A 12,672-nucleotide genomic window follows, 5' to 3' on the forward strand; every position below is an offset into this window, starting at 1 on the left:
TTCACACGCTCACATGCGCACAATAGCATATTACGCCGCGTGCAAATGTGATTATTAATAAATGAATTAAACTGAGTGTAGAAATAAATATTCATTGTAGCTGTAGCTTCATTATCTTTTTTTTTTTTAAATAATGTATCAGTCCTGCAGGTTATTTCTCTAGCTGGAAGTGTTTTGCCTTCCTTCCCTCCTGAATGATCGTTAATGATGTTACTGTGCAGTTTACACATGCAGCGACTCGTGTTTAATCCAGAGGCGCAGTTAATGAGTTTATTCGACAAAGATTAGCTGGGAACTCCCTCGATTTTACTCGCCCTCTGTGAAAACCTCTCTGTACGGGTTCTCAGTGCAGAGCTGGAGCCAGGGTTAGCCTAGCGTAGCATGAAGATTTAATCGAGGGGCTAACAGCTAGTTGTCAATTGAATTAAGTCGGCCCCATTCATTCCAATGAAGAGGCTCATGGCTAAAAAGCACATGTGAGCTTCTAGAGTCCTTCTATCGCCGAGTAAGTTCAAAAAGGGGAGAACAGCAGAACATCAAATTAGTGATGTTCAATACCACAAATGTCCTTTCTGATCCAATGCTGAGTAAATTCAGGTTATTGTGTCTGGTAAATCTAAAAAAGTAGTGTATTTCAAATCACAGCTTTATAAAGAATACAAGACCTCAGAGTAATTTATTTATTTATTTTAAACTCTAAGTGTATATTGAGGTAGTGGCCTCATATTTAGCCGAGCTTCTAAACAGAAAAAACAGAACACAATCATAGAAAATATGCTTTCAAACACCAACAAAAGAATACATAAAATAATAACACAATTCAATTTAATTATTGTTTGACTATTAAGAACCACTATAAAATGAAAACTTGCATCTTAATTCTCACTGTGTTGTCTCCTCTTCTGCCCTCCTCATCATAAATGCCTCATATCCTGTGTTGTGGTTTAACATGAGGTGTGTCACAAAGTTTGTTGTGTTGCCACAAATCAGTAGTTTAGTTACTCGACGCTGTGTTCCTACATTACCTGGAATGACTTTTGAAGTATCGAAAGTATACCCTTCCCTTTCAGTTCCTCTTCGTCAAGTGCACATTTTCGCTCATTTGTGGACGGCTTTGTAAGGTTGCTCCTACTTCACCTGGCAACGATAAATACTATTTTCTGATTGGCTGATTGGTCGCTGATTGAAGCAGAGCAGCCTACCATCGCTTTGTCTATTAATTCATTACTAATCTGTTTTAAGGTCTGTGTGGGATGAGTTTTATCACTTTTCTGCCTGAGAAATGTCATGTGGCGTGAGAGCGCGTGAACTTATTGAAATGCGCGCGTGATGCTGCAGTACCAAATGCGGCCACTATTAACAGCAGTTGAGGTCCGGTGTTGTTCTTGGGGGGTTAATTGTATGCGCAGTCTTATTTTTCTCAACTAGATGCTGCGTCTAGTGTTGCGTCTGACTAAACAGCAACCCGTTATGATTTTTCTCTCGACCTGCCCAGGTGCGCTGGGGAGAGAAAGGCTCGACGGAGGAGGGGGCCCGACTGGAGATGGCCAAGAATGCTAAGGTGTCCATACCGGAGGACGTGGAGGAGCCGATGATCAAACGACCCAAGCCCAGGCCCTCCAACTCCAACCGCCAGGCCGAGAACAAATGGTACACTCCCATCAAGGTGAGTGCAGCTGCAGTGATGTCCACTATTACATGCACTGTGAAATAAAACATCTCTTCGACTACTCTCTCATTATCAATGTAAATGAGGCTGATTCAAATGTGGAATTTTAGTCGAAGATGTAATTTATGGATCTTTACCGAGAGGGTTATTCGGAAATGTGTGTTTGTGTTTTTTCAGGGTCGCCTCGATGCTTTGTGGGCTTTGTTGCGGCGGCAGTACGACCGAGTGTCCCTCATGCGTCCCACCTCGCAAGACAAGGTAAGGCGTGCGCCTCAGGAGTCATCCGTGCAGCTTGAAACAAGTGGTTTCCAGCTCAAATTCTTTGTTTTCAGTGGTGCAAAAATACAAACCACACTCACGATGAGTGAAATATGTGGAGCCTGCCGTAAATCCTGTTGTGCTGTTGGATGTGTGTGGTTTCGTGGTTTTCGTGTTTTTTGTAGTTACACAAAAAAGCCTGAGTGGAATGAATCAGAAGCTCATCTGTGGTCACCAGAGCAGTTTATGGTACTCTGGGTTATAAATAGAAAATATCCTGCATTAGTCAGCAGCCGGCTGATGGTCTTCCTCTTCTTTCTTTTTTCTTTTTCTCTTTGGCTCCTCTTACAAACCTTCCATAAAGTCCCTAATCCCTGCTATGACATGATGTGAGTATTTGTGTCTCATGAGCCACATATTCAGGTATTGGGTGATTATTTTACTGTTTTATTGCGTTTAAAGCTGAGGAGGTAGAACACTCTGTGAATCTCAGCAGGAAGCGGCTGGCACGAGCCATGTTTTGTGTTGTTGTTGTTACCAAACGGGGGCCGATGCGAGCTGCAGCTGCAGCGACTCAAAGAAGGAAGCGTGGCAGGGACGGCCTAATATGGTCAGAAAAGAGGAAACCTGTCGAAACCACAAGGCGACACACTGAAACCGAGCGGTTGAGAAAGCGTGCTGCCCTCAAACCGTCACCGTATCACAGTTAACCAGATGTTTGGCAACCTCTGAGCAGGAAGTAAACTAACCAAACCACGCCATCTGCTGTGGATGTGCACTTATATGGCTGATTAAAAATGATATAGATAAGAATGAGGCTGCAGAAAAGAGGAACCTTTTATTTTTAATTTCTTCAGCAGATTTGAGGCCCAGAAACACTGGAAGCGTTTTTCATTCCCACAGAGAAACCTCCTTCTCTCTCTCTCTCTTTTTTTTGAACACTACAAAGTGAAACCTCAACAGATTGCAGACTACTCAAAGAACTGTATAAATTTAGTCCCTGATCTCTTGTATTCGTCTGTTCCACTCATCTTCCCCATGACAGCAGTCGGTGAACAGAAAGCATACGAGCGGTTTCGGTGGTTTAGAAAACGATGTCGGGCGACTCTTTCGAGTGGAATAATGTTTGCGGCTAACAAAAAACAAGCCAGAGGGCCAGCTGTGAGTCCGCCAGTTGTTACTCAGGGTGTCACAGTGCTGTTTAGCAAATCTCACAATGCCAAAAGATGCACGGGTAAAAATAGATCTTAAGTTGTATCCCAGCCTGTGTTTAAAAAGATCAGCAGATATGAAAGTTTTCCAACATTTTGATTGCTTATAATTGTGTTTTTTATTTATTTTTAGGACATTAAACTACAGGGTTTCTGAAAGCTAAGACACTGAGCTTTACAGCTAATATAGTGTCATTATGGTAATTTCACCTGCGCCTCTCCTGAAAGTTTATTACACTCTCATAGCATCCAGTAAATCGTAAATTACTGCTAGATATTTTGGAAAAATGAGGGAATCTTCTGACCTTTTTATAGTTAAACAACCGAAACAAAAGTCCAGACTTAGATGTTGAACTGTGAAATGTCATTCGCCAAGAAACTGGTCATGTAAGAATAAAAAATGTGTATAACATAAATATATAAAAAAGTAAAAATTAATAATTTAAAATCAGAGTTGACCGCAACATTTCATGTGATGTCAAAGTAAAATATTAAAAGCCTCAAATCATATTGAAAGTGCTTCATCATATTGAAAATAAAAGGTAATATTGCACAATATATTAAAAAGCATCGCTGAACTGAATGAAGATGAACATTTTTTGATAAAACGTTGGCCACTGGGAATATTATTATGTTTTCTGTCTACATACTTCTGGAAATTATTTGGTGACATAACAGCATAAATATTCAGAATAAGGAAAAGTAACAATTAATTACATAATTCATTTGCATGATACACAACTATTTAGTCAAATGCCATAGATTATTTTTTTTTAACTGTCTGGAAATTAGGGCCTGGAAAAAGTATAGAATCTTGAAATGTCAAGTGTGTCTTTAGTGTTTCCGGCTGCTTGTCCATCTCCGCAATTTTCAAAGTTGTTGTTTTGGAACAATAAAGATGCAGGAAAGGGCCGAGGAGGTATAAACATTTGTATGACTCGTCTTCAGCGAAATTTCTTTTTCGGTAAAATTTCGATCCCCATTGAAGTAGAAACGAAAATGAACCCGACTGCCAAAAAAACACACAGCGGCGACTACTGAGATGCACTACATGCACAGGTTACGGGTTCTATGTCCCTCAGGAAATGAGCCTAAACCTGGTGGCATTAAGAACCTTTTTTTTTGTTAAATCTAACTGAATTTTTAAGCAGAAATATCGCGTCTGGTCCAGCGGCGTAAAATACCACAGAAGTTCCCACACTTGTCTCACCTCGGTCGCTTTGAACAGACTGAGGTGCAGGAGCCGGAGCGCGTGAGGCCCACCGGTGGGCAAACAAAGTGTCACAGCGTTTAGTCGGGAAGAGGAAGGGGCTGCCCCTGACACCGCCCGCTGTCTTCATTCTCACGGCCATCACCGCGCCCATCTCCGCTTTCAAGTCCGCGATCAAACCCTCGCACAGCGGACGCAGGAGGGAATGAAACGGGGGCCACGGACGCTGCGTGCAGTCGACAGCGATTCCAAACGAAATCCTTGTGAAGACGTCGTTTATTTTTTAAGCGATTGTTGGTTAATTTAAATCCCCATCTGGCTTTCAGATGAATTTCAGAACGTTCATAACATCTCGGTGATTTGGGGATTTCATCTTTGTCTCTTTCAACTTTAATTTTGTCCACAAAGATTAAATTCGCTGTAATATTTAACCAGTTCGCTTTGAATAGAGTTCAGTGAGTTTTAAATTTTATCTGTTGAGGTTATTAAGTCATCAAGTCCAGGTGCCTTTTTTTTTTTTTTTTTGTCGAAGTATCTTTTTCAGCTAGTGTCAACAGTCAATTCTTAATGTCCACAAGACAAATAGCTCCTAAAACTGAATCTTATATATTTATCTTATTTATTTACATTTACAAGGTTAGTTAAGTAATTTTATACAAATTCCACCAGAGTCCGTTATAGACAGTCCTCATCTGTTGCCAAACTCACATCATGGATGCAGATTTGTAGCCTTCTGATTTTGTCGTCCGTGATGAGAATCTACACCGATCAGCCACAACATTATGACGACCGACAGGAGAAGTAAATAACACTGAACCATCTTGTGACGATTCAGTGTTTTGATGGGGAACGTTTGTTGCTGGCGTTCATTCATTCCTCTGGATGTTACTCAGACCTGTAGCACCCACCTAGACCAGACCAGGCACCCCCACCCCATAGCAATGACACACAAAATGCAGCCTGACACAGGGACGCACACAAAAAACCATTTGCGAACAACTAAACGATCCAGAACTGATGAAGTATCCATGGGATGATCCACAGACGCCCTTCCCCTCAACCCACTAATGACATCGTGTATCCAGACACCACCTTCAGAAGGCCCGTGTCCATTCTCTGATGAGACTGTGCTGGACGCAGAAGGGAGACCTACGCAACATTAGAACCTAATGTTTTGCCTGACTGATGTAAATTGTCCAACTACATTGTTTAACAAGTGCTTGCCCGGTGACAGGTTAGGTGTAGGTGTAGGTGGCAGAGCAGGCAGAGGAGCCACGGAGGAGAAGAGCGGAGCAGTCAGGGAAGGGGAGACAGCAGGGAGGGAGGGGCGGGGACGGTGGGGAGGGAGGGAGGGCCGTGGTCTTTGATGGCGGACAGGAAACCTCCAGGGTCATGAATTTTTCAGTGGATTGCATCCGCGGGGTTACAAGGACTCGTACAGGTGTAAGGAAGCAGGTTGTCACAGACATCTGTTCAGCATTGGGACCTGGGTGTCCATGCCCCCCCCCCTCCCCACCCCCCACGCCCCCACTCACTCCGAGCCGAGCTTCCATCCTCACCCCCTCCCTGAGCAGTCTCCTTCCCTGACCCCTCCTCCTCTCCCTCCCTCAGTGCTGCCGCCCGGAGCCAGACCGCTGGATTGTCAGCAGATGCAGAAGAGAGACAGAAAATGAGAGTGAAACAGTTTTTTTCTTTTTTTTTTTGTGGTCTCACATTTAGCGCCTGAGGGCCTTCAACACCAAAGGTAAAGCGGGGGTGGACACAGCTGCAGTGCCGAACTTGCCCCAGGCACAAATAAAGAGATCTAATGTGGTTTGACTGTGTTGTCGGTGAGACCAGGGAGCCAGGGAGGCACTTCAGAGCCAACTTAGCACAGCAACATCTGCCGCCAAGTTTTTGCCGAGATCGACTGGGGACAGCAGGTAGAGGAAGGTGGCACAGAAAGGGAGAAAGAGAAGGAGGGAGGGAGGCTCAGGCACTGCTGAATATATGTGTGTTTTTTTTTTTTTCTCTCATTCACCGCCCCCCTACGTTCACATTCTAGGTACCGGTTTCTAAAAGCAGCTGTCCACGAAATGTCCTAACAAGGTGCGCGATGAATGATGCATCACCATACATTAAACCCTCTGTGTCCTCCTACAGATAAAGACACAAGAGTGGGCCAAAGCCAGAAACAGAGAGCAGGCGTTTTGAGTCCGTGTGGATTTCCAGTTGGATTTCCATTTGTTCCTCCCGCTCTCATCTGCTCCTCACCAGGGGGACGTGTGGGCTGAGCAGTGTGCTGGTGTGTGTGTGTGTTTGTGTGTGTTTGTGTGTGTGTGTGGAGGTTAATGGTAATATCTGACAGACCTCGAAAGTACTGCTCAAGCATATTTGCTGTCAAGTTAAGAAAATACGTATCTAGTTTTTTTTTTCTAATCGAGTAAACAGTTGAAGATGAGAAGAAGAAGAAGTGAAATTGATGGGGAAAGACCGTGGTGATGATGAGGTGGGTCTTCAGAGATGATTTGAAGGTGCCCAGGATTGGGGCATTGCGGGTCTCGGTTAGAGAAGGAGAGAGTGTGTAGAAAGCAGACGTGGTTGATTGAGGTTTAAAGGCACTAATGAAGTAATCACAGAGGGGAAGCAGAAGCTGCGTGTCTCCTGCTACAAAGAAATCTTGGATGCTGCTCAAGATCAAGGCGTCATTTTGCCACGACCTCTTCCAACATTCGGCCCCGTCTAAAAAAAGAAAACCCTCATCCCTTTCTCTGGAGCTACTATTTCTATTACGTCTTTAATACCATAAGTTTTTTAAATAGCGTCAAGTAAGTGGCTATAAAATGTAACTGAGCACAAAAATAACAAATAGGATAAATTTGAGGAATTATTCGATTAGCAATTTAAACATTTAATTGAGTTTCAGTACAAAAACAACTGTGGATCATATTCCAACTCTAAATTTCTAAATTTTCATTCTAATGTTAATATTAGTTGTTATTATTATTATTATTTGTACTATTTTTGAGTCCTTTGCAGTTAGGACACATTCTCCTAGCTTTAGAAATTTACTCTCCATCTTTCTGACAACAGTGACTTCAATTCAGCACGGTGCCAGAATACTTCAAGCTCTTATTCAATGATGAATGCTCTTGTATTTAAGTAGAGCTTTTCTACCTTTTGATACTCAAAGTGCTTTACAGTTATGATGCATCTGCTCGTTTAAACAAACGCATATTCACTTTAACTGGGAGTTCAGCATCAGCATGTGACATGTGGTTCCAGAGATCCCAAATTCATTTTAGTTCAGGGGTCACATACAGCACCAAATTGATCTGAAGTGGGCCGGACCACTAACATACTAATATAATAACTAATTAATAATGACAATTTCAAGTGTTGACCCTTGTCTTGTGCTATTACATTATGAAAAGGTTTACATTCAACAAACTATTCTTTTTACGAAACATTTTATGAACAACTTGAAATAAGTTATTTCACAATTTTTCTGTTTAGTTGTTGGTCTCAAGGCTGTTACACACTCTGTTGAGTTTCTCATGGAGAATAAATGACCCGGCCAGAACAAACTTTTTCTTGTTCTTGCTCAAGTGTCTCACTTCTTGCAGACTATGTAAATGGCAATTTTTTTTTTTATCATTATTATTATTATTTTTTGAAAGATTTGCAGTCAGTCTCCTGTGCAATTATCTCACTTTGTAAACACATCCCTCGGGCCAGATTGGACCCTGTGGTGGCCTGGTTTTGGCCCACGGACCGTATGTTTGACACCCCCGACAATTGAAGTCACCATTCGCAGCTTTGGAACGTTAAAGTCTCCTGCGTTTCCATCGTTTAAACGAGTTTCTCAGGGTTTCAGACTGACGCTTAAGAAAAAGAAGACAGTTTTTAACAGGAGTTTTTCATTATCTTGTGACATTTTAATGATTATTTTTTAATAAAGAACAAGAATGAAAATAATTAGCTTTTTTCTTATTTAGATTTCAGAGGCAGCAAAGGGAAATAAGAAGTGAGGAAGAGAACAGAAATCAGAACACTATTATTGACATTGTGCTGTTAAAATGCCTCTAGAAAAGGCCTCAGTTAAGGTTATCGTTTGCTTGGAAATACAACCAACGGAAACATCAGACTGGAAAGTGGATGAACACATTTGGTTTTCGGTTTCAGTGTTTGCCTTGCACGAAGGTGTGACGTGACGCGGGAGCGTTTTAACATCGGTAAGTCATCAGTAATCGCCGCGTTCATTTTGAGACATGATTATAATTACTGTAAACAAACAGGACCACGGTTGAGAGCATTGGCAGCCTTTTCTGGCCTCTGCGCTGCATTTTTTACATTACGAGCCGCAGGGTCGCGTTTTGTGGGAGATGTTCTCGCTCAAGTTTCTCTCTGAGTTTCTCTCAATGGCAGATGGTGGGAGAGGAGATTGACTGATGGTGTGGGGAGGGGGAGGGAGTGGGGGGGAGGCGAGGGGGAAAGAGTTTCCAATATGTTTATCATCTCCGGAAAATCCAGAAATCTTTGTAACAAGATCAGAGCCTGTGATGGAAAATTGAGAAACTTTTGAATCATTACTTTTTTTGTATCCTGTCTGTAGTTTATATTACCTCACCTCTGTGGAACATACAGCGACGTCACATATACAACGATCAGGCGTAACATTATGACCACCTTCCTAATGTTGTGTAGGTCTCTCTTTGTGGCTCCAAAACTGTTGTGACTCATCAGAGAATGAACGTGGGCCTTCTGAGGGCGTCCTGTCAACAGGATGCGTGAGTGGGGGCTTTTTGAGTCTTATGGGTTGAGGGGAGGGGCCTCTGTGGATCATCCCACAGATACAGTTTGAGATCTAGTGAATTTAGAGGCCAGGTCAACACCTTGTACTGTTCCTCATGTTTTTTTAGTTGTTCTGTCTGTGTCAGGCTGCTGTCATCGAAGAGTGTCATTACTATGGGGTGGAGGTGTGTGGTCTGGTCTGGTCTAGGTGGGTGCTACATGTCAAAGTAACATCCACACAAATGAATGTCAGTTTCCCAGCAGAACGTTGAATTGTCTCAAGATGGTTCAGTGTTGTGCACTTCTCCTGTGAGTGGTTTTAATGTTGTGGCTGATCGGTGTAGGCTTCAATGTTTGTCTATTTTCTCATGCTTTATTTGTTTGTTTTTTTAACTTCCTGAGACCCTGCGTCCTCATACGGGGACGTCAGTTCTTCATTCTGCATATTAACTTTTCTAGTTTGATGACGTGCAGATTGAACAAATTCTGTCAATGGCAACGAGCTACAACGTCGTTAATTAGCAAGTACCCGTTTGAGGACGTTGGGATTTCACTGTCTTTGCTCAGCCATGTTCACGCATTAAAATAGTTTTAGATTTTGTTACACATTGGCGACTTTATTGTGTTATACAGTGAAATAATCCCCGTGTCCACTTATGAGGACATAGTTTATTTTTCAAAAAATCAGTTCCTGTTGAAAGATGATGCTTAATTTTTATACTTTTTCAGTCCTATTAATCCCAAATATCTCGGAGAAGTTAAAAAATGCATCGCAAACAAAAGCTCGGGTCTCGGGAGGTTAAGGCTAATATTAAGAAGATGTGTGTTATCAGTGTTTTCTGACACACTACATGAACAGATCCACGATGAAGAAATGATTCATAATTGGAAACTAGGAAGAATAGCAAAGACATGAAAGACACACAGTAATCTGCTTAGAAAATACATAATCAAAACTGAGTGGCGGAGCGGAGGATTCTCACTGTGGAGCAGAACACTGCATTCAGCCGGCTGTTTACTCAGTGTTTTACGTACGGGGACGCGTCGAGCAGCTTCCTTCTTTGCATCTTTTGTCACTTGATCTCAGTATGTAAAGCGGAGCAAACATTTGCCTGGTATTGTTAAAGAAACAAACAGATGCACACGTACTCATCCGTTCACACATACGTCCCTCTCATCTCGTTGTTTTTACAGTGCCACGTTGAATATGGTGAGAACATGTTTTTTTTTCCTTTTTTTTTTTTTTTTTTTTTGAACTAATAAATAAAAGCCGTCATCTGTATTGTTCGCCGTTAAACCGAACGCTTGATTGGAGCCAAACCTGACACATCTTTCAAGGTTTTTCCAGCATTGCAGAAGGCCAGCTCTGCTGAAAGGAATAATTTGTTACCTCGCTGTCTGATGAAACGGAATGCTAATGCGCCACTAATGTATGCCTAAAGAAAAAGTTGACAGCGGCGCTAATGCAGGGTAAACACGGGGTAAATGCACGTGGGAGGACATCGGCGGCGGCGACACCCGAATACCTCGACGAGACAAATGTAACACTTAATTTCACAATGAAGAGGCTTTAATCGAAAGTAAACAACCTGGCAAATGACATTAAGTTGAAACAAACCCTAGATCAGAGAGCATGACATTTCCTAATTAACAGGGGTAATTGGAATTAAACCAGAGCAAATAACGAAGCGTCGGGAGGAGGAGGAGGTTTGACTCGGAAAAACAAAAAGCTCCAAATAAGAATGAGCTCGGGCTCGACGCGTGACCCCTGGCCACGGTTAAATTTACGTCTCCATCTGAAGAGTGAGGCATTTATTCGGTGGATTTTAGCTTCCAGAGAGAAGAGGGGAGGAGGGGGGAGAGAAGGGGCCGCTGTTTCTTTGTTGCATTACGTATGTGTTGTGTGGGTTTTTACTCGAAGAAGAAGGAGGTGGACAATCAGGCTGCATCGCTGGCCAACGCTGTAGAATTGTCACTTCAGTTGCAGGGGGAAGTCTGCAAAAATGTTTCCACTTACTGAAGAATTTATCACTGATTTTTCTTCAGTTTTACAGTTTCACTCATCCGCTTTCAATGCATGATAAAACGCTGAAACCACAGGAAGATTCAGACTTCTGCAGATACTTATTTAAAATATTATGATTATTTTTATTAGTTTATTGAATTTGGACAATGCACATAAATCAACATTGATGCATTAGTCATCAGTGTAAATGTGCCGGATTTGGCACGAGTGCTAATTTTCAGCCGTAGTCTCAAGAACACAAGAGCAGAAGACTTTAAAACAACAATCATAGAAGAGACAATTACAGAACCAGACACAGACGATATTATAACAGAAAGCAAAGCAGCATCTGGTTTGTTTTAAATCTCCAGTGGGAACATTAAACCTTATCTACACAAGGCGGTTATAAAGGAAAGTGAACAACTACATAAACTACATACGTTTTTGATGTTAAAAATTTCACTTTTTGAGCCAAATCTCAGGTTTAATTCTCTATAAATGCACTGAAATCATCTGAATTATTGTATTGCATTTTAACATGCTAGAATTATTTGTAATAATAATAAAATAAGACACAGAATGCCAGTGCTGGGAAAAAGCGTGCAGACTTTACCCGAGTCAGATCTTCTGGCTGAAAGTTGCGCTAATACGGCGTTTCTGTAATTTGTGCCAGAAAATAAGGACTCATCTGTTCCTTTATCGCACCTTGAAGCTCTTTATGTGTCGCGTAGCAGGGGAAGCAGCATCAGCGGTGGTGGCTGATGTGGTGGTGGTGGTGGTGGAGGGCTACGCGGGGTAGCAGCGAGCTCTGGGCCTCATTAGTCCTATCAGTGGACGGCCTTGTTAGCCCTAACAAGTAGCCGGCTGACAGCTCCATTCAGCCGCCGCTCCCCCTCAAGAGAAGTGACAGCTTTAACTACGGCGGAGAGTGCCGCCGATTTACGAGCCGCGCCCGTGCTCTCTTAACCAGATTAGTTCTTTTTACGTTAGCGGAGGAAAAGTAGGGCAGATGTCCGTATGACTGGTTGTAAATTTGATAATGACCGCCATGTTAATCCCTCCCCCCTCCTCCTCCTCCTCCTCCTCCTCCTCCTCTTCCTCACATCTCCTCCCCTCCCCTCCTCTACTCGTCCATGTCCACGACCTGGCTGGTAACAGGATTACCAATGAAGGGGACCCTCCCCATGTCTGTGTGCGTCTGTGTGTGTGTCTGTGTGTGCTTCTTGGACCAATAAAAAGGAAGCAAATGGTCGTTGGTGGCGACTGGTTGGAGTTGTAAATTGAAAAGTGGCCTAATGTGTGGAAAACAGGAGAAGAAGTGATGAGGGAACGAGAGGGCTAATAAAACGCTCTTCTGGAATTTTACAGAAACTGTGGATTTTAAATGTAAAAAATAATAATACTGTTGCGAATATTTAAACTGAAAACATGCATTTGCAGCTGAAGGATGACGACCACACTCATCAAAAGATTTATATTGTCGATTCTCTGTGTGGGACATGAAGAAGAAACAAAGTTTTTTCTCTCACCATAAAATAAATACAAA

At 42.4% G+C, this 12,672-nt stretch overlaps 1 protein-coding gene across 1 annotated transcript in view; it reads left to right on the top strand.

The window, feature by feature from the left end:
- antxr2a (ANTXR cell adhesion molecule 2a) overlaps positions 1-12,672 on the top strand; it is a 74,841-nt gene that overhangs the window by 35,212 nt on the left and 26,957 nt on the right. The window contains exons 15-16 of the mRNA XM_047592283.1: positions 1,496-1,666; positions 1,847-1,927. Of these exons, the coding sequence (XP_047448239.1) occupies positions 1,496-1,666; positions 1,847-1,927 (252 nt within the window). The remainder of the gene's footprint in view (positions 1-1,495; positions 1,667-1,846; positions 1,928-12,672) is intronic.

This window comes from Mugil cephalus, chromosome 8 (assembly GCF_022458985.1).
Source record: "Mugil cephalus isolate CIBA_MC_2020 chromosome 8, CIBA_Mcephalus_1.1, whole genome shotgun sequence".
Taxonomy (NCBI): Eukaryota; Metazoa; Chordata; class Actinopteri; order Mugiliformes; family Mugilidae; genus Mugil; species Mugil cephalus.